The 22,743-nt window shown below is 36.4% G+C and overlaps 1 protein-coding gene across 3 annotated transcripts in view; it reads left to right on the top strand.

Moving 5' to 3' along the window:
• The window catches only part of Gabra3 (gamma-aminobutyric acid type A receptor subunit alpha3), a 157,782-nt gene that overhangs the window by 67,095 nt on the left and 67,944 nt on the right, over positions 1–22,743 (top strand). For all 3 annotated transcript variants that reach the window (XM_090326831.1, XM_090326830.1, XM_090326832.1), the window contains exon 3: positions 8,807–8,928. In XM_090326831.1, the coding sequence (XP_090182957.1) occupies positions 8,807–8,928 (122 nt within the window). The remainder of the gene's footprint in view (positions 1–8,806; positions 8,929–22,743) is intronic.

Here is a 22,743-nt window from a genome sequence, read left to right as displayed (position 1 = left end):
AAGGTTGAGATCTTCAGAACTGGATTTGTAGTTTCTTAGAATCTTGGCATATGTATCTCTTTTTGTTATTCCTTCCACTAGAGAAAAATCGAACCAATATTGTGTTACAAATTCCTCATGTATCTGATTTCATGGGCCATGATATATGTGATAAATAAGTAGAGCTTCTAAATAAAGGAACCTTAATTCAAGGATTGAAGCTTTTTTTATTTTAACTATGAAAATAACGTTTTCTAAAAATACATTGCTTATTTACTTACAATTCTAAATGAGTATTTTGAACATAAGAGGCCTTTCTCTTGATGGTTTTTGACTCAAAACATTCAGTACATTTATTTTACATCTGCTCTTTTATTTTTATCTTCATCCTCAGTGTTAGTTGTCACCTTTCCTGTTTACATTGTTTTTATTTTACGTCCTGTTAGTGCTTAGAAAAACAGATTGATGAGCATTTTAGCAATTATATTAAGAAGCAAGCCAAGAAAATCGTGCCTGCAAAAGCAGAGTGAGCTGTCTGGTTTTAATACAAGGACATAATGACTGCGTACTTCTTAAATTAGAAACATTTTCTTTCAAGCTTTATAATTCATGCTTTGGAGGAATGAGATTACTAAAATTTGGCTCAGAATGTTAGGATTGTCACTCTATTTGTATTTACTCAAAATTAAAGGGACAAATTTGACTAAAATATATAGTATATGTATAAGTGTTTAGTGGCTCTGACGACAGTATCTACCAGTCTGTATTTTATGAAATACTCTGAAAGATTGTAATGTAAAGGAATTTTGATCAGTACTTTGGGGACAGTTTCTGTTTACAAGAAACTGGCAGAATAGCTAAAAGGAAGAGACTGTGGAATTTGAAAAGGATAGAAAAACCCACAGATAACAACTCTGAACTCTCATCTTGTATTCATGGAGAAACTAAGGCCTTGAAGACACACTGATTTTTCCTTAAACTTCCATATCCTGCATAGAGCACAGGGACTGTATCTCTCTTTTCTTTGCATTTTTCTCTACATTCTTCTGTTATACTAAAATATATCTATGCTAAAGGATTTGAATCAGAAAATTAATAGCAGAGCTAGGTCTAGAGTTCCACTCTCTGATTCCCTGTCTTGTATAATTGAGGAAATGCTACATTTCTTACATTTGTGTTTACCTGTCGTGCATTATGCTTATCAGAAAATTCAAACTGGGGGCCGGGAGTTTGGCCTACTGGTAGAGTGCTTGCCTAGCATGCCCAAAGGCCCCGGTTCGATTCCTTGGTACCACATACATAGAAAAAGCTGGAAGTGGTGCTATGGCTCAAGTGGTAGAGCTCTAGCATGGAGAAAGCCCAAGGACAGTGCTCAGGCCCTGAATTCAAGGCCCAGAACATGCAGAAAAAATCAAACTGTGTATGTGAACAGTGCTAAGTTCAACTATCATGAAACTGTATTTTTCTGGAAGCAATGAGGAGATGTCAGTAAGTTTATAATTGATTGACAAATAAATGTCAATCCATTATGTGTCAAAAAAGTGCCAAATGAAACCTATATCTAGGTTCTGGAATTTGTTGAATCAGTGGGATTCAAAATAATAGAAATGAGACATTTCAATTAAGTTTATTGGTGAATTTAAGAAGGGATCATCATAAAGATATAGGGTAGGTATTACCTGATGACTGTAACTATAAACCCTCTATTCATTATCCCAACAATAAAATACAGTAAAAAAAAAGATATAGGGTAGGTATAGGGGAATCACAAGAAATAAAGCAATTGTCTAAGGCAAGCATGTTTTGTCCAAGATGGTGAGACCTTTAGTAGAAGAAACAGCTAGCCAGAGGAAATTTTATAGGGAGAAAAACCCAGGAATTATATGTCTAGACTTTACCCTCTTCTAATTTTTAGCCAAGGTGGATACAATCAATTTGAAACCAGATGGTATGGGAGTCCTGTTAATATAATTTTCATAATTCAGTCTTTTAAGAAAGCATAGGATCAAATCAATAGAGAATAGATAGATTGAAGAGCAAATGAAATCCACTGGGGATAGGCCTCATACTTAGACATTGAAAAAAGAAAGAGTGCGATGTTTGTGGAGATATAGGATTATATTACACTTTTTTTCCATCCAATTTATTTGGTGGTAGCAAGGACAGTGGCTAATGTTAACTGAAGAGGATTCTTGTTTTTTTTTTTAACATTTTTTTATTATTATAAAGGTGTTACAGTTACATAAGTCAGGTAAAGAGTACATTTGTTTTTTTTTTTTGCCAGTCCTGGGCCTGAGCTCAGGGCCTGAGCACTGTCCTTGGACTTTCTCAAGGCTAGAGCTCTACCACTTGAGCCTCAGCACCACTTCTGGCTTTTTTCTATGTATGTGGTGCTGAGGAATCGAACCCAGGTCTTCGTGTATGCTAGGCAAGCACTTTAACCACTAGGCCAAACTCCCAGCCCCAAGAGTACATTTGTTTTTGAACCATGTCATGCCTTCTCTCAGTTCCTTGTTTATCAGATCTGCCATCTGATTTGGTATTAGCCTGTCAAAGGTCGAAGTATATGCATCTTGGAATTTGTTGGCTCTATCCTCTTATGCTCAGAATAAACTAGTGAATATAGTCGTGCATGTATTAATTACTATATGAAATCTAAGTATTTGAAATCTAAACTCTTCTATTTCCATGCAATAATAATCACACAATGAAAACATCATTACTTTTTGCTTTGAAACATCAAACTTTAATATTCAAAATGAAATATGCCTGAGAGACTATCCATTTCTAAGCTCCTACTGTAGGCAGGGAGAAACCCCTCTTGGATTATACTTAATCATTAAGGGAGGAGTTTGAATTTGTAATAAAGTGCATTACTAAGACAACACATAGCTTGAAGGGTGGATTGAAGCCCAGTATATCTTCTACTGCCTGCCAGCAGAGGATCCTAGCTATTTCTACTAAGCAGCTCTCAGATTTCCTCTATACTTTCTTGTCTGCTTATAATTTCATTTATTTCAACTATTCTGCAGATGTAGTACACTCTCACAGGTTGCTTCAAACTGGATACTATCTTTTGTCCTTTAACTTGATTTGTGCATGTATGGTGTGTGTGTGTGTGTGTGTGTGTGTGTGTGTGTGTGTGTGTGTGTGTGTGTGTGTGTGTGTGTATGTGTGTGTGTGAGAGAGAGAGAGACAGAGACAGAGAGACAGAGAGACAGAGAGAGAGACAGAGAGACAGAGGGAGAAAGAGAGAGACTCAGAGAGATATTGAGAGAGAGATAGTGTTGCTAGATAGACTAGATTAGCCTTGAACTTAGATTCTTCCTTTAGCCTCTTGAGTGCTCGGATTACAAGTATATGCTAGCACAGCTGGATCCTAACTAGATTTATTGAAAATCACTTTGTGATACAACACTTCTTTATGGTTTTCATGTTCCATCATGTTAGTTTAAACTTTGTTTATATTGTTCTTGCTATGTGTGAAGAACTTTTCTAAATGTTTTATATAAATAAATTTGTCTATAGTTCTTATAAAATGTCCAATAGCTAGGATATACTATTATTTTTGTTTAGTGATAGAATATGCAAGGATGTTTATGTCTTGTTTCTTGGATAGTGTGCAGGGGATGTTTCTCTACTTTTCCTACTTTCTCTTGTTATACTAAAATAAATCTCTGCTAAAATCAAAAATAAAAAAAAGAAATGGAATATGGAGGCAAAGAGATGCCAAGTAATACCCCAAACCATCCATAGATAGGCAGTGGAAGAGCAAGGTTTAAAACTGAGACTCTGGCATTAATATTCATCCTCTTAACCAGTCTAGTGATTCACTGTGTATATATTAGTACCGGTAATAGGGCTTAGTTCTCAGCTGTAGGATACAGGGTTTAAACTTTTTTTGATGGGTCATGGGGCTTGAACTCTGATCTCAGGTGCTGAGCTCTTCAGTGAGAGGCTGCCACTCTAGCCCTGGAGCCAGAGCCACACTTTTGGTTTTCTAGTGGTTAATTGGAGATAAGAGTCTCACGGACTTTAGTGCCTGGGCTGGCTTTGAACCGAGATCCTCAGATCTCAGCCTCGTGAGTAACTAGGGTTATAGCCGTGAGCCACCATGCCCGGCCAGGATTTAAACTTTTTTTGTGTTTTACTTTTACAGGCCATTTATGTCCCCTAGCATGTGAATCCTTTCAAGTTTAAAGCAGAAATACAACCTGAAGTGTTTTGGATCTTTTCTGTCCCTTTATGCTTTTATGTCTCTGCCTGTAGAATTCAGGATAATCCTTTTTATTATATTTGGTCATATTTAATTCATTAATTGCTCTGTGTGTGTGTGTGTGTGTGTGTGTGTGTGTGTGTGTGTGTGTACAAGTATGGGCACTGGTACCAGGGATTGAACTCAGGGCATTGGCACTGTCCCTGAGCTTTTTTGCTCAAGATAGTGTTTACCACTTTGAGCCACAGCTCCATTTCTGGTTTTTGAGTAGTTAATGGAAGATAATGGGAGATAAGGGTGTCACAAAGGTTCCTGCATTTTCTGGCTTCAAACCAGAATCCTCACATCTCAGCCTGCTGAATAGCTACGGTTAAAGACTTGAGCCACTACTACCCAGCTACTGTATTGGTTTTTGGATCTTAAATACTTACTGTGTCAGTTACATGACTGGTTAGCCTATGTTAAGATGCACTGATACAATTTTCTTGTAGGACCTGGAAGAACAAGAAATATATTTTCCCTTTAGTAGTTGGAAGGTAGAATTTGCCCCACAAGACAAGGCACACATATGAGGCTGTAATAAAGCTGCTCATGTCAAACTTGGAACACATGAGTCAGGTGATAACTTTCAGGACTCTCTATTGTAAGCCCGTTTATCACCAGGATTGATGGAGAGGTTTTGAACTGGTCACTAGCTCACTGCGTTGATCTTAGTTGGGAGTATGGAGCAAATAGCGAATAATGGTAGAATAGAGACTAGAATTGTAGTTTTTCATTTATTCTTTTATGTTGAAGTTCTTTCCTCCAGGAAAACAGAATTATAAATGGTCCTCAAGCTGACTTGTGTACACTCACTTAGTAGAAATATTGGTGATATAGGACTCATAAACCAGTACTGTAGTTACAATCATTCAAATGAATTATGAAAAATAGACCTATGTAGACTTGCTCGGAAAACTCGGAATGAAGGACTTAGTGTTTATTTTAACTCAGCAAGTAAACAATGTGAACAGGTGGGAGGCATGGTGAGTGGGTGTGTCTCAAGATGAGCAAAGAGCAGCTGTCCTTTGGGGATGGACTATATGCTAGCTAATTTTTGTTGCTGTGAAAAATACATGAGGAAACAAATTAAGAAGAAATGATGTATTTTGGCTCACGCTTTCAGAGGTTTGAGACTACAGGCACTTCACTCTATTTCTCTTGATTCTGTTCAACAGGAGACAAAACATGTTAGGGAGTATGTAGTAGAACAAAGGGAGAGAGAGAAAGAGAGAGACAGTGAGAGACAGAGACAAAGAGACAGATAGGCAGAATGAAAGAGACCCAGACAGGGAGGGAGAGAAGAGACAGAGGTGGGGGAGAAGACAGAGGAAGAGAGGGTCCTCATTGGTCCATCCTCATTATCCAATCACCTCTCAGTATGGCTGCCAGCTGGTGCACAAGCAATATTTCTGCCCTGTGGGGATCAGATCCAAGCCATTTATGAGGAACACTGCACTTACCGAATAAAACACATGAGAAGTACTAGGCAATAGAGAAATTGCTTTTGGCTCTGGTCTCCAGTATACAAGTGAAGTAGTTTAATTTTTAGCTGTAAAAATATATTTGTAACATATGAATGTCGCACTAAGTAGTTAGAATTTTATTTGGTAGGCCATGAAGAATTATGACTGGCTTTGGAGGAGTACAGAGTTATGATCAGTCCAGTAATTTAGAATTTTCATTATTAAAAATCTATTTTCCCCTAGGAGATAGATATGCATTATTAGTGAAAATGGCTCTCCTTTAATGAAGTAAATTCCTCTTCTCTTTGTGTTGTTGTATAAGCTGCATCAGCGATTCCTGTTTTCTCCCCACATAAACACACCAAGATCCTTCTTGAGATTGACTTAAGGCTGTTATTGCTAGCATTCTATACGTAATGTCTACAAGGTCAGTGAACTTGACTTTGGCCTATAATTTAAATGTGCATGTTTTACAAAGGCTTCTCATTGCATTATCGGATATTTGGCAAGAAATTAGGGAAGAACATTATTTGCAGAGCAATTTTGTGTTTTCTTAATTATATTTCTTCTGAAAGTGTTCTCAGGTAAGGTATTATTATGCCTATTTTATACATAAGCAAATATATCACCATCTAAGTAAAAGAGCCAAACCAACACTCTAGCCATTTGAGTAATCCTGTGAACTTACTACTAACCCATTTTGGGGGCTACAAAAGTGGGTAAACTTCCTCATTTTCACTCATGGTTTTCTTTTATTAATATGTACTAATTTTACAGTTTTCACACTTGTATTTCATATATGTACATATTGTACATTTGCCAGATCAACTTCCTCTATTGCTCTTTGTTTTTACCATTCTTTGACCCCTGTTTTTTTCAGAGCTTTCAATACTGTACCTTGTGTCATTGTCATAGACACAATTTATTCATGCATAGACACGAGTTATTTTCATATTGGCTATCTATCACTTCTCTCTCTCTTTCTCTCTCTCTCTCTCTCTCTCTCTCTCTCTCTCTGTCCTTCTTCCTATTGTACTGCAATAGTCTATATATAGATTCTGCATATGAGAGAAAACATGGGGAAATTTTCTTTCTGAAACTTACTTCACTTACTGTGAGGATCTCTGGTTTCAACTATTTTTTTTCTTTTTTTGGGGGGGGGGGCAGTTCTAGGTTAGCTCAGGGCCTGAGCCCTGTCCTTGGGATTTCTCAAGGCTAGAGCTCTACCACTTGAGCTTCAGCACCACTTCCAGCTTTTTTCTATGTATGTGGTACCGAGGAATTGAACCCAGGTCTTCATGCATGCTAGGCAAGCACTCTACCAGTAGGCCAACTCCCGGCCTCAACTATTTTTTTTCTGTAAGGACATAATTTCATTTGTCTTCATGACTGACTCAGTACTGTGTTATAACCATTCCATGTAATCAAATCCCATTAATGTAACAAATATATGACTTAGAATGATTACTTTCTCTAATTGGTTTTGTGTCTTAGGCTTGTCATTTGTAAAATGAAGAGAAGCAATCATGTGTATTTTCTTTTCCTTTTTTAACCTGTCCTGGAACTTGAACTCAGGGCCTTAGCACTGCCCTTGGGCTTTTCCTTAAGGCTAGAGCTCTACCACTTGAGCCTCAGCACCACTTATGGCTTTTTTCTATGTATGTGGTACTGAGGAATTGAACCTGGGTCTTCATGCATGCTAGGCAAGCACTCTATCACTAGACCAAACTCCCAGCCCTCATGTGTATTTTCTAATGTCCTAAAGAATCCTGACATACTATATTTTTTCTATTTTCCAAAACTCCTTTTGATAGGTACCAAGTATAGCACCTTATATATTTCAGAGTTTAGGTTAAAGTAACTTTCAATTCTGTAGGTCAGAGAACTGAGTATTCAAGTACAAAATGGTAGAAACACTAAGAATATTTTACAAACAATATTTAGCATTAACTTTTAACTTGAAACTTGTTGTGGCTGAAATCTGCTTCTTACATGTCAGCAGAACCACAGGATATGGAAACATAGTCTCATGAAAGTTACCACCTGTAAGAGGCCTGCCACAATATAGTAGTCTTATGCTTAGGGACTATTGATCTCAATTTTAGCTTTCCCATTAGCTCTTAGATTGATTACAGAATTATGAACACTGGCTTTGAATAAATGTACCCAAAATAGATTATCTCTGAAACCCTGTGGTTTCTACATATTCCATCATTTTCTAGTAATGCAATGTTTCCCAGTCAATTCATAGACCTTTTACCCAGGAGTTGAATTAGACTAACAAGGTTCAAGATACCCCTCAATGAAAGTAATGGAATGAAAAAAGGTTTGCATGAAATCAGTTAATTTCCAAAAGCTCTCAGCCCAAACCATGTCTTTATTTCACAGTATGTTTATATTTCTCTCTTCAGTATATTGTGTAAACTATCCATATGTCTTTTGAGACATGGGATTATCAAATTTTTTTCTTGTTAGAATTTGTACTTAAATAAAAGACTGGAACACAGAAACTATCATTTAAAAAATATGAATACAACTAGAATTCTTCCAGCTATAATACAGTAATCTTGGCAATTTCAATATGTTGTTTCACATTATTACAATGTATCAGTGAAGCTGATCAGGATAAATTGTACACATATGTAGAAATGTCATAATGAAATCTCTCTTGTACAGCTAATGTATGCTAATAAAAGTGGATCAAAAAAAAACTCTATTCCTGTGAACCCTCACCAAGTTCTTCTGGGCCTGATAAGGTGGGAACTGAAGAGTGGAATGTTCAGAAGATCTTTTGGAAGAAAACAGAGAAGTAGAAGGTAGCTGAGGGATAACAGAAAACCAGAAGCTTGGATTATACTCTTATTTCTTGGCCTATACTAGCAAAATTTGGTTTTGTCTTTGAGTTATTTTTTCTCATATATAAAACGAAAAGGATTAGGGACTCTGTAAAGATGAATCTATCTCTATACCGAGGGAATGGGAATAACTTGGGGGTTTTTAATTGTCCTGAACTATTGTTTGGACTCTCCATGAATGGATGTATTCAGACATAGAATTATTTCCTCTTAAGAATCATTTTCTTTTTACTTTCCATGCTTTCCACCAGACTCTCTCCCAAGCATGCCCCAGACATTGCTGATGACAGCACTGACAACATCACCATCTTCACCCGAATCTTGGATCGCCTTCTGGATGGCTATGACAACAGGCTGCGACCAGGCCTTGGAGGTCAGTCAGTCTTTTAACATCGTCTTCTTCGCCATTTCCTTCTAAAAGAGTCATAAGTGGCCCTTAGTACTATATTGGCCAATGAGGACTGATTAGAGGTTTATTGGTTTTAATCCTTTATTTCAGTGTTGATCTTTCCAGTCTGGTTTTGGAAAGTTCTAGATTCCACCTGGAGAAGTTCATCTTTAAGGTTCAAACAAATCTGTTTCTAGAATAAAATACTAAGCGGAGTGGTTCGGGGAGAGCTGGGATATCCATTTACTCTCAAAACCCAGTGCACATGTCAGTTTGACACTGTCAGTATAGCAATCTGATAGCTAAGTGGGATCTTAGTTGACTAACAGCTTAGTATAAGCACTAATAAGATCACAATACAACAAACGCATTATAAAATGTTATGGGCTGTGTTGAAACTGAAAGTATGTAAGGTTTGTGAATGTCTATTTTCCCAAACCATTTCAGAGTTATACATATATATATATATATAGTGTTTTTGTCTCCTAAATAGTTCATTGTTTCTCTCTATAAAATTATTTTACAAAATTATACAATAAGAAACTCATAAAATGTAACCTAATATTCATTTCTAATTTGTACTCCATATTTAACGGGGCCGGGAGTTTAGCATAGTGTTAGAGTGTTTGCCTAACAGGCATTAAGAACCTGGTTCAATTTCTCAGTACCACATACAAAGAAAAAAAAGCCAGAAATTGTGCTGTGGCTCAAGTGGTAGGGCTTAGCCTTGAGAAAGCCCAAGGACAGTGCTCAGGCCCTCAGTTCAAAGACCAGGACTGGCCAAAAAAAAGTATCCTTTGAGGAAGCTGGGTATAAACTCAACCATATACTCATCTCATCGCATATAATCATTTGAAGAATCCCCCCAAATGCCACTGGGAGATGGTAAGAAACTTTGGCTGTCAGATCATTGAGAGAGTTTATCCTTTAAGGAAATTACAGAACTCCAATTACTTCCTATTTTTACTTCTTTGCTTGCTGGCCCACTGTGAAGTGAATGCTTTGTATAGCCTCCTGCCATGATGTACTGCCTCACAACGACCTCCTGAGCAAAATGGAGTTAAAGGACAATAATTGGAAACTTCCAAATATGTGAGCTCAACTAACCATTCCTCCTTTTAGGTTGCTTTATCTCACACATTTGTTACAGCAATTGAATGTGTTCTTACATACATCTAAATACACATATGCAAAGCTAAACCTATTCAGATTGAATTTTACAACCTATCGAGGCAAAATTGATTACTGAGAGAAGTTAGACGCATAGTATGTTAAAAGAAAGATGATGGGAAAATATGTATCATTCTAACATCAATCAGAAAATATATACACAAGGACAAAGAATATTCTTGGTAGTAAATATCAGTCCATTATAACAAAGGGACCAGCTCTTCGAGAAGACACAACAACCCTAAATACTAATGTACTCATTGCCAGAGCTTGTAAACAAAAGAAAAGTGAGAGGGAAATGACTTCTTTAACCAATTACAGATTTCAATGATTTTTCCCACTAGTGGAGAAAGTACACAGGAAATAAAGGAATTAGTAAAAGGAACTACTTTAATAATCGATTTGATCCAGTTGGAATTTATAGGATATTTTTTACCACCAATTGTGAAACACTCATCAAGGGAAACCTGGAGCATTTACCAAGCTGGGGCATCTTCTGGCTCATACCATCGTAAAAGAATTCACAATGTCTGGGGCCAGGAATTTGGCCTAGTGGTAGAGTGCTTTGCCTAGCATGCACGAAGACTCAGGTTCGATTCCTCGGTACCACATACATAGAGAAAAGCCAGAAGTGGTGCTGAGGCTCAAGTGGTAGAGCTCTAGCCTTGAGAAAGTCCAAGGACAGTGCACAGGCCCTGAGCTCAAGCCCAGGACTGGCAAAAAAAAAAGAATTCACAATGTATGGCCACATCAACAATATTAGAAATCAATATGAGAAATATAGTTAATAGCTAATCTTCAACTAGTGAGAACTTAATGTTTCTATATGACCTATGAGTCACAGAAGAAATCAAAAGGAAAATTTAAATCACTATCCATTAAATTAAATAAGAAAATCATATAACACTAAATTGCCATACAAAAAATGATTAACTTCAAAATTGAACTAGCTAAGATATTGATTTTGTTATTGATGTATGGATTCAATAAATTCCAGATAAAATTTTAAGAAGATTATTTTCATTAACTGTACTGAGACTTGAACTCAGGGTGTCATACTTGCTCAGTTGGTGCTCTACCACTTGAGCCATGCCTCAAGTCTAGCTTTTTTGCTTAGTAATTATAGATGTATGTGTATAATATAGTTATAACTATATATGATTTATACATACATAGGTTGGTTGACAAATTGATATATATGGTTCACTGATTTTTCCACCAAGGTTTTAATGCCAATTCCTTGGAGAAAGATACTATTTCAATACATGATTTTTTAATGTATATAAGAAACCTCAAACTTATATTCTTACCCCTCTTGCTGAAATATACCTAGCTTTGAATGTCTTCTCACTTCTAGAATCTCGTAATGTTTTATTCTTTCTCTTTTTTTTTGCCAGTCCTGGGCTTGAGCTCAGGGCCTAAGCACTGTCCTTGGACTTTCTCAAGGCTAGAGCTCTACCACTTGCGTCTCAGCACCACTTCCAGCTTTTTTCTATATATGTGGTACCAAGGAATCGAACCCGGGCCTTCGCGCATGCTAGGCAGGCACACTACCACTAGGCCAAACTCCCGACCATTCCTTCTCTTTTAAAGTACTTATTTATACCAAATTCCCCTCAAAATTCTTTATCTTTTTGAGATGCCATATGATCCTTCAGGTACTTGTATACACTGTGTAATGTTTGGATCAGGAAAAAAAAAAAACTGTTCTCAAATATTTATCATTTCTTTGTATTGAAAACTCCCTAAATTCTTTCTTATAAAATTCTGTAATTACCTTGTTGTAAAACACCAGAACCTGTCTGTCCTATTTACCTAAAACTTAATAGCCACTGATCGAACTTTCCCTGTCCCTCCCTCCTCATGTCCTCTCTAACTTCTTGTAATTTCTGTTCTAATTTTTTTTTGTCGGTCGTAGGGCTTGAACTCTTGGCCTGGGCATTTTTCCCTGAGCTCTTTAGCTCAAGGCTAACCACACTACACCCTGAGCAACAGCACCACTTCCGGTTTATTAGTGGTTAATTAGAGATAAGAGTCTCACGCTCTTTAGTGCCCAGGATCATTTTGAATCATGATCATCAGATTTCAGCCTCGTGAGTAGCTAGAATTATAGGCATGAGCCACCACGCCTGGCTCCTGTTCTAATTTTTAATGAGATGAACGTTTAGATTTCGCATGTGAGTACGATCATTTGGTATTGGTATTCTATGCCTTACTTATTTCACTCAAGCTAGTGATGTCCATTTTCATGCGAGTTGCTGGAAATCACAGGCTTTCATTTCCTTTATGGCTAAATAGTAGGTCACACTGTATGTGTTGCACAGATTGCTTATCTATTTGTCAGTTGATGGACCCAGGTTAATTTCATATCTCAACAATTGTGAATAGTGAAAAAGTAAACATGGGTGTACAGGATTTCTAAATGCTGATGTTTTTCTTTATATTCTGCATGATTATTGAATAATATGGCACATTTTTTCATTTTCTTGAGGTGCCTCCATGACTGGTTTCCATAATGGCTGTCCTAATTTATGCTTCTAAGAATTGTATAAGACAGAAAGGTTCTTTTTCCACATCCTGGCCGGTATGTGACCTACCTGTAGTCTTTTACATAGTAGCCATTCTTTTTGTGTGTGGCAGTCCTGGGCCTTGAATTCAATGACTGGGTACTGTCCCTTAGTTTTATGCTCAAGGCTAGTACTCTATCATTTGAGCCACACTCCACTTCAGCTTTTTAGTGCTTAATTGGAGATAAGAATGTCACATACTTTTCTGCCCTGGTGGCTTGAAGCCAGCATCCTCAGATCTCAGACTTCTAAGCAGTTAGCATTACAGGTTTGCACCACTAGTGTATAACAGTAATATCCTCTCTTTTGGTGATATCTCATTGTGGTTTTGATTTCTATTTTCTTGATTAGTGGTGGTGACCATTTTTTTTCATGTGTTTGTTGGACATTTGTTTTTGTTCTTGTTTTAAGGAAAATCTATCTGCCTATTTAATAAAATTGAATTATTTGGATTTTTGCTATTAAGCCTAATTTCTTATATATTGTGGGTATTAATTCCTCCTGAGACTCAGTGTTGATTTTTTACTCTTTTTTGAAGTGCCGAGCCTAATGGATTTATATAAGCTCATTTTCAATTTTTTTCCCTCTGTTTCCTGTGCTCTTGGACTATTGTCCAAAAACAAATCCTTGACTACTCCACTGCCCTGGAGCTTTATACTTGAAGTTCTTACATTTAAATCTTTGTTTTTTTGAGTTGTGTTTTGTAACTACTGAGAGACAGGAGTTATGCTTCATTCTTCACATGTGATTGTCCAAGTTTGCCAGCACTGTTTTTTTTTAAATATAGTTTTTTTCCAATACATTTTTTTCTGAGGTTTTGTTACAAATCAGATGGCTGTATTTGCCTGAGTTTGCTCTGTGGCTCTGAACTCTCACAGGCCTTTTTGTCTGCTTTTCCGGAAAAGATAATGCTTAAAAATATCATTAATTATCATCTTATGGTAAAAACTCTGAAATCAATTGAACATGGGAGAAATGTATCTCAATTTAATAAAGACCATATAAAAAAGACCTAGTCAATGCCATACTCATTGAGGAAAAGCTGAGAACTTTAGCTTTCTAATGTACTTCATTAGTACAATGTTCATTTTTTATAAATTTCTTGGAGTACTTAAGATGTCTTGGTTCTACATGAATTTTGTGTGTGTGTGTGTGTGTGTGCGAGAGAGAGAGAGAGAGAGAGAGAGAGAGAGAGAGAGAGAGAGAGAGAGAGAGAGAGAGAGAGGGAGGGAGGGAGGGAGGGAGGGAGGGAGGGAGGGAGGGAGAGAGGGAGAGAGAGAGAGAGAGAGAGAGAGAGAGAGAGAGAGAGAGAGAGAGAGAGAGAGAGAGAGAGAGAGAGAGAGAGAGAGAGAGAGAGAGAGAGATTTTCTCCCCAACTACTCCTGCTTGGGCTTCCAGTACTGTCATGGATATAATTGGTAAAAGTGAAAGTGAATATATTTTGCTCATTCTAGATCTTAAAATGTGTTCAATGTCTTTTCATTCAGCACAGTATTAACTATGGACTTGCTTTATATGGGTTTATTATGTTTAGGTACATTCTTTCTACATCTAATTTGTTGATAATTCGTATTATAATGTAGAGGTGATATTGAATTTTACCAAATGCTTTTCTGAGAAATGAAAGCTGATGAAAGTTGAAACTTGAAAAGAATGCCAACCCACCTCAATCAAGTGTTCTATAGATAACATGAGATATCCTTTAGACAAAAGTATGCCCCCAAAACAGATCCGGTCATATGATTTTAAGGAAATATTTTCTAGATGTCATGAGTGTTGTTAGGGAATTCATAACACTCCATGACTGTCACTATAATCCAGAGATTCTCTTCCTTTGTTTCTTTTCTCAAATCTTAATCCATTTAGACGGGGAATGAAGAGACATTTGTGATCCTCAGTCATCTCTATAGAAAACAGATCACTTCGTGAAGATACTCATTAGAAAAGTGTGAAACCATCCCTTTGAGACATATTATTCTATGATTCTAAAAGTTATTTTCCTTACAACACATTATAAAACCTTTATAAAGCTGGATTATGGAAATTATAATGTAGCATGCTCTAGAGATCATAAATTACAAAAACTGGGATGGTTTCAGGAGGTTGGCTAAGTGCTTTTCTCTTCATTAGTTTGCTATTCTTGAAAATGTCAGCTCCTCATGAATTGTTCCTTTTCTGGTCTCGCTGAATTTGCTAAGGATGAAGAAGCATCACAATACTATTTACAGGTAGTAAGAAATTCTAGTTGTGTATGTTATGTTGACTTAGCAAAACACTGATCATCAACATGGAACTGTTAAATTTCTGAGGAGATAGGGTAGTTTTTGAACAAAGGATGTATTGGTATTAAATATTCTTGCCTGATTGGTATTTTTTGAGTGATGATTTAATGAATGATGGGAGAGGTATACTTAATAGTTCACAGTCTTCTTGTGACCAAGGGAATTATCATATAAAATTGAGTCTCAGATTCCTAAGATGCCAACCATTCCTTGATAATGTCTTATTTTCACTCATCCTTCCAACTTCATCCATATTTTGGGACTGTCATTGAGCTCTTTTGCTCAAGGTTAGTGCTCTACCACTGTAAGCCACAGCTCCACTTCTGACTTTTGAGGGGTTAATTGGAGATAAGAATCTCATAGAGACTTTTCTGCCTGGTTCAAACTGGGATCTTCCCATCCCAGCAGCCTTTTGAGTAGTCAAGATTACAGGCTTGAGCTACAGGCACCTGGCTTTTTATGAAGTTTTGCTTACTAATTGATTATAGAGAATCCTCTGAACAGGTTCAGGACTGATATTGCTATAAAGGTTCAGATTAAATTATACACAATCTAACCTGGATATTTGTTATAAGTGACATGAAAAAGTACATTATTGGTTGAGATGGAGTCTCATGGACAGATTTTTGGTTGGACTGGCCCCAAATTCTATTTATTCATTTATTGCCAGTCTTGGGCCTTGAACTGAGCACTTGAGCACTGTCCTTGGGCTTTTTCAAGGCTAGCACTATAGTATAGAGCACTATACTCTATTAAACATCATTGATAACTATCTGGCTACTGCTTGCACAACTATATAAAAGGAATAGTGTTTCTACTCAAAGCCTTCCTGAAACAGCCTGATGGTTGGTTAGATTTAATTATAAAGGAATTGGTTTATTTCTTCGCCTTTCTAACTTTATCTGTCCTACATAATTCACTTGCTATTCTGTTTTTCTGAATGTATGGTAGTTGTTTATCATATTTTAAGATATTTTACTTATAATAAGGGACAAAGACTGTGATGTGTTAATTTCCTCATGACAGAAAGCAGTTTCATATAGTTTTATTTATTTTTTTGAGACACAGTAATGGCTTACACATTATGTAGCCTGGCTTGACCTCAACCTTACAATTTTCTTGATTTTGCCTCTCAAGTGCTGTAATTATAGGCATATAATTACATGCCCATAATCACACTATACTTTGTCAGTTATTTAAAATTCTTTCTTCTTTCCTTCTTTTTCTCTTGTGGACTCTGGGCTTGAACTCTGGGGCTACAAGCTGTCCCTGAGCTCTTCAGCTCAAGCCTTGGGCTTATCCTAGAGTCCTCAAAGTCCTACAGTAGAGATACATCTTTCAGTTAATTTTATGCTTAGGTTTAAAGTCAGTAGGCCCTGGAAAAATACTAGCATCTCCTTGTAACATTTGGAATATTTCAGCTTTTTAAAGGTTTTATTGCTTTTCTCCTAGTTCTTGGCTTATTCTGCCTCAATAATTGCTTCTTGCCTAGAGAAGACACTTCACTAAGTTTCCAAGTTATTTTTGGTCATCACTTGGGCACTGCTACAACTCTCATTTCTAAATTTTTAAATAATGTTATAATGTTGCTTCAAGGAAATCATAGTAGCTTTTGGGAACTGTCTGTAGGACTTCTCAAAATCTGTTCTTTGAGGTTTTTTATTTTTTCCCACGTGCTACTGACTTTTCTTTCTATATGGACGCTAATTGCAGATATCTTTCCTCTTTTCCTGGGCTACAAATCTAAAAATGTCCTTTGGCATCTGGTGAACATCACTATCACAAGGAAGAAATATCAGTAGAAGTGTCTAAGGGCAAAAATACTTAACAAGTTGCTTCTGTGGACCTATATTAATCTCCCAGCATGCAGCAAGCACACCAGCCATTTCTGAGAGAAATAGAAAAAATAGTTGAGCTATTTCCTCCCCATGCAACATCATGCTTTCATATTATTTTTCCACCTACTTTATTACATTAGTGTTTATTTCTTGTTTCAGGCACTGAGTCATCTCTTCAAGTCTTATTTCGTGATTCTGGTCTACTCTGATCTTGGAAATCAGACAACTATAGATATATAGATTTTTTTCTTTTGAAACAAGGCTTATATATCTATGCACTGAAAATTTTCCCATTCTAGATAAATATGTCTCAAGGAGACAAGTGTTTTTTTAGCAAATATTAATTGCATAAAACTAACCATCTAATAAATAGGCAAGTGAGATGAAATAAACCTCAAGTAGAAGAAACACAGTCAGTAATCACATGGAGAAATATGCACCCTAGGTGATAGAAGTGTTTTAATGAAGCCGTGAAGGGTATTACTAGTCCTGTTACCACTTATACTAAGACTCTCCAAAATCGGTTTTAATTATTTCTTTACTACATTCTGGATGGCAATAGGTCAAGCAACCATTATTGTCATGAGAGAAAAGCAAAGGGACAGTTGCAGAAAGAAAACTGTAGAAAGATAAATGAGACCATTTGACAGTTGAAATATTTGTTGTTGCTTTACAATTTAAGCATTAAGAGTCATATTGATGGAAGTTTTGCAATGCTAAGGTTGATGGCCCCCAATCAGTGCTGGTAAATAGTTCATGTTATTCAGTTCACTCCATTTTATTCATGTATACATTGAGCACAAACATAATATGCTTGTAAAGACAGTGTTAGGTAAAAAGACCATAATCAGGAATACTTAAACTTTTGAAATCTACTATTGCTCAATTTTAGAAGGAATCGTCACTCTCATGAAGGCAAGGTGTAACAAATTGTCGGTTATCTGAGTCTTAATGAAGGCCATTAAATTTTTCCTTTGTGAAAAGCATTGTGTTATAAGTATATAATGTGTACTTCTCACTTAAAGTATTCAAAGGAAAATAATTGCCTATTAATTTTATTTGATGAACGTTCTATCTACTAGACTTTGGATATAACCGTATATCCAAAACAATACTAGAGCTCAAGCTTACCAAATAACAAATGTTGTGAAGTTTATCCAAAGAGCCTACAAAAGAAAATGAGTCAGTTTTATAGTTTATAATGGATACAGGACTTCTGACCTACTCTTTCATAATTGGTTTCCACATTTATCAATTTTTCATTCTTCCATAATTAATCATAATATCCCTTTCTCTAAATATCTACACACAAATGGGATGGCTATAAACTGTAGAACTGAATTATATACGAGTTTGTTCAGAAGCAACTGCAGCCCATTTCCTCAGTCTATATAGCTGACAGACATATAAGGATTTACCTGAAATGAAAGCTCATTAAGAAAAACCCAACCCCTCTTCAAATATGCAATGATGATCTCTTATTCCAAATCTTGAAACTGAGAAGTCATACAAGTTACTGTGAGCCCCATTTCTCAATGCCCCACTGTTCTGGAGCAAAATAGTGTTAAAAGGAATTTAAAGAGGCCACCATGGCTTATACTGATACAAAGATGTAGCATTGGCATTTTTATATATTTTTTGTAATTAATAGAAGGGTTACATTATATTCACTAGATAGAAGGTGCATTACTTCACAAACATTGATACCCTTTCTCATGTTTTGGTCCCCATTTCCCCCCTCCACAGCCGCTCATGTTGTTTTCCCCCCTTCCCTATCCTATTTCAAATAACCAAATAAACATGTATACAATATATCAGATAACAAGGTGAAATACTGTAACAATATGAGATAGCCAAGGGACAGCAAAAGAGATGAGAGATAACATAGTACATTAAGGACAACAATCACTCATTATATGGCTTTTGTTTCTATATCCTGGAGGTCCTTTCATTTAGCGTCATACTATATAGCCTTATGCATCTAGATTTTGTTCTATTGTAAACCTCTGCTAGGAGAGCCCAAGGTTTCTACTGATTGTAGCATTGGCATTTGTGTTATTCATTTCAAGATCTTATGTCTATAAAATTATAGCACCCTTATAAAATATATTTTACATAGTAAGAAGATGTATGAACCATGAAAGAGTGAGTAGAAGACAGTCAATATAGTCAGAACCACATCAAAACAATAGAGCCTATGTTCACATATTTCAATTAAAACCAAACATATACTTTCTATGAATGATAGCATGAATAGAGCACACTTTTAGAATAATAAACAGAAAGAATGTAGGTGCTGGTCCATAGGCTGTCCATCACTATGGCATCTCAATGAGACTTAAGAATGTATGTCCTCATACATACAAGTACACAGAATGCGTGAAGAACACCTGGGGTAGAAAAACAGAAAGAAAAGAACAGATAGAATAAAGAAAAAACAAAAGAAAAACAAGACACACAGACAGAGAAAAAGACAAACAAAAATGAAATAGACTAAAGGACAGAAAAGAAGATAGACATATAGAATAAAGAAAATACAGAAAAGAAAAACAAAACACACATACAGAGGAAAAGAAAAACAAAAATGAAACAGACTGAAGGACAGAAAGGAAGATACATTGGGAGAGTGACATAGAGAAAGAAAAACACACAGAAATACAAAACATAGAAGAAGAAAGAAACACAGAAGGATGGGTAACTGAAAAGTACAAAAAGACAAAGACAGAAAGGAATATAGGAACATGGAGAAAAAGAAAAAGTAGCTGTCAGCTGGCCAAGCTAAAAGATAAATGGGAAGAGAAACAGAAAAACAGAGAAAGCAATAAGAAAGACACAGAAAAAGACAGGAAGAAAAAAAATTGAAAGTATCACCCATAGAAAAACAGAAACAGAAAGTGCCAAGAAAAAAGAAATACAGAAAGAAATGGCAAGGGACACAGAGATAGAAAGAGGAAAGACAGAAAAAAGAAAAAGAAATACATGTCGAAAATGAAAAGCACACAGCGACAGAAAGACTGGTGACAGAAAAAATGAAAACGAAAGACTAAAAAGGCCAGGCAGAAATACAGACAGACTGACAGAAAGATATACAGAAACAAATACAGAGGAAAAGACAGACTGAAAAGAAAAACAGCACAGAAACAGAAAGGCAGAAACAAAGCAAAATATTCAGAATGATAAAAAGACTTAAAGAGAAATAAAGTTCCAAACAGAAAATGAGATGAGAAAGTAATGTATACATACATATAGAAAAAAATGTGGACAGAAACAAAAAATACAAACATTAAACACAGACAAAAAACAAGCAAACAAGCAAACATGCAAAAAAAGATATACAAAATGACAGAGGACACCCAAATAGACATTCAGAGATACAAATGATAGATACACACTGACAAAAGACAAAAGATGAATGTATAAAAGACAAGTAGTAGAAAAACCAGAAAGAGGGCCAGGAGTTTGGCCTAGTGTTAGAGTGCTTGCGTAGCATGCATGAAGACCCGGGTTCAATTACTTGATACCACATACATAGAAAAAAGCCAGAAGTGGTGCTGTGGCTCAAGTGGTAGAGCTCTAGCCTTGAGAACGCCCCAGGACAGTGCTCAGGCCCTGAGTTCAAGCCCAGGACTGGCAATAAAAAGAAAAAGCAGAAAGACAAAAGTCATACAGATAAAAAGACAGACACACAAGGACAGATAGTCAAAAAGAAAGAAAAATAGATATAGTCTGAGAGATGGAAAATTGATGGATACACAGAAAAAGAGACAGACAGACAGAGATCAGATACAGACAATCAAAAAGAGACAGACACAGACCAATATAAGAAATATGATAAAACAAGACACATATGGATGTTCAGGAAGAATGATAAAAATCAAGAATGCAGACAGAAAGGCATAAAGAAGAAAGGAAGGAAGGTTTGAAGGACAAACGGAAGGAAGAAAGGAAGACTGCGAAAAAGGTGAAACAACACATAGACAGAAAAAAGAGGAAGATAAGACTCACGAAACACAAAAATAAATGAGCAATTGAAAGCAAACTACAGAAACAGAAAGTAGAGAATCCAAACAGTGGAGTAAAAGACCAAAAAGAAGACAGAAACAGTGTAGAATGACAACTAAATAAAAGGACAGAGAAACAGAAAGATATACATACAGCACATATGTGTAGAAACAGTAAAAAAAAAAGGCTGAAAAGAAAGAAATCATAGAAACTGATAAACATAAGGATAGGAGGAGAAAAAGAAATCGGACACAAAGATAGAAAATAAAAAACAACAAAAAGACAGAAATTTACTAAAGGAAAGAGCATTCACCTTTCTTTTCAGAGTGATGCACCGGAAAGAAATTAAATTCCCAGAGCAAATATAAAAAGGACCAATAAGCATTTGCAGACAATGGTGAATGAAAGCGTCTGTTCCATTCACTTCTATCTAGTGACAGGGCTATGACCGTGGGCTAAGCTTTCGATTATGGCTGTTTCTCATTTTAAGCAAATTCACCCAGCTTTGCCTTAAAGAAAATGAAATTTCACATTTCTAATCATCCCTTAACATAAAGGAACTGGAGTGCTGCATGTATATTTCCTGCAGCTGAGTACCTTAGACTTCCATGTAAATTCTGCTCACTTGGTCTTAGGAGTGTCTTTTGTAGTCTAGCCTGAGGGGTAGTATTAAGTAGCAGCTATTGGTAATACCACTGAACACTGAAGCTGATGTAACTATCAATTCTGAAAACAATTCTTTAAATCCTGCAAACCGTTCTGAGATAGGCATTGTCATTATCCCAATTTTTCAGATTAAGTAATATTCAAAGGAGTTAAGTAACCCCCCAAACACACAAAGAGTAGCAGTAGTGGGTATATCACACTCAGTCATGATTTTAACTGCTGGATTGTACTTTTTCAAGGCATTACTGTGTATGTGCTCAGGAACCTAAGGCTCCTAGATTTCAGCCAGAACATGGAACTGTACACTGAGACAGTCCCAGTATAGAATGTGGAGAATTGTTAAACAGTCCAGTGTTTTCTTGTGCTTTTAGTAATGTGCCAGATACCTACATATAGTTAACACAAATTCAGAAGTTTTTTCCCTTTGCTGCCAAGAGACCAGTACAAATTCTTTCTCTGCCTCTTCTGCTGACAAGAGTACTACTGCCCTGTTTATCTTAACATTACTCATGCTTGTTTTTCTGAGGACCTGTGCAAAGTATGAGAAGAGGAAGTGGAGGGAATGTTGTAGCGAGACCTTCATTCTCCTCTTCACACGTGGTATTACCATTGTGTAATCCTACTAGTTAGTTCTCCTGCCCTACCATATCCACCAATTTGTAGACTTTCTTCTTTAAGTTTCTACCATGTTTTCCCCTGTAGACTGAATCCCCAGTTGGAAAAGTGTACAAGTGCATAACAACTGCATCCATGTAGAAAAGCAGTTTGGTGTTGGAAATGACTTGCCTAGAATGTTGGATCCCAGTGCAATTTTGTCATCTTCCATTCATGGAACACTATTTTCTATGTTGTTCTCTGTATTTAGAGGTGGGACAGTTAAATAGCGCTATGCCATACTCTAGCTTTATGGGCATTTGCTTCACCAGCTAATAAGCCTCACAGTGTGTGAGGGTATGCCCATTGAGTGATTTCATTATGGATTCTGACCTGTAGTCTCTGGTCACTCAAGGATCAAAGTAGATCCCAGAGATACTGCTTTCTAGGCAAAATCAGGCTATTTAATCTCTAATTTTATAGCCATGTTTTTTGATAGTTAACCATGGAAGTAATTGTATATTTTGATTAATTGATTATTAAATGATACAGTCTCTTGAAAATGGAATGCTTGTGCATGAGAGCAGTGGCTTGATTGTACTGAACACATTAATAAGAGCATAATATAGTAGGCCCTAGGGATCATTCTGAACATTGAGAAATCAATGTGCACATGAGAAA

This window comes from Megascapheus bottae, chromosome X (assembly GCF_031878675.1).
Source record: "Megascapheus bottae isolate mThoBot1 chromosome X, mThoBot2.hap1, whole genome shotgun sequence".
In the NCBI taxonomy this organism is placed as follows: domain Eukaryota; kingdom Metazoa; phylum Chordata; class Mammalia; order Rodentia; family Geomyidae; genus Megascapheus; species Megascapheus bottae.
This window is presented reverse-complemented; position numbering and strand designations above follow the sequence as displayed.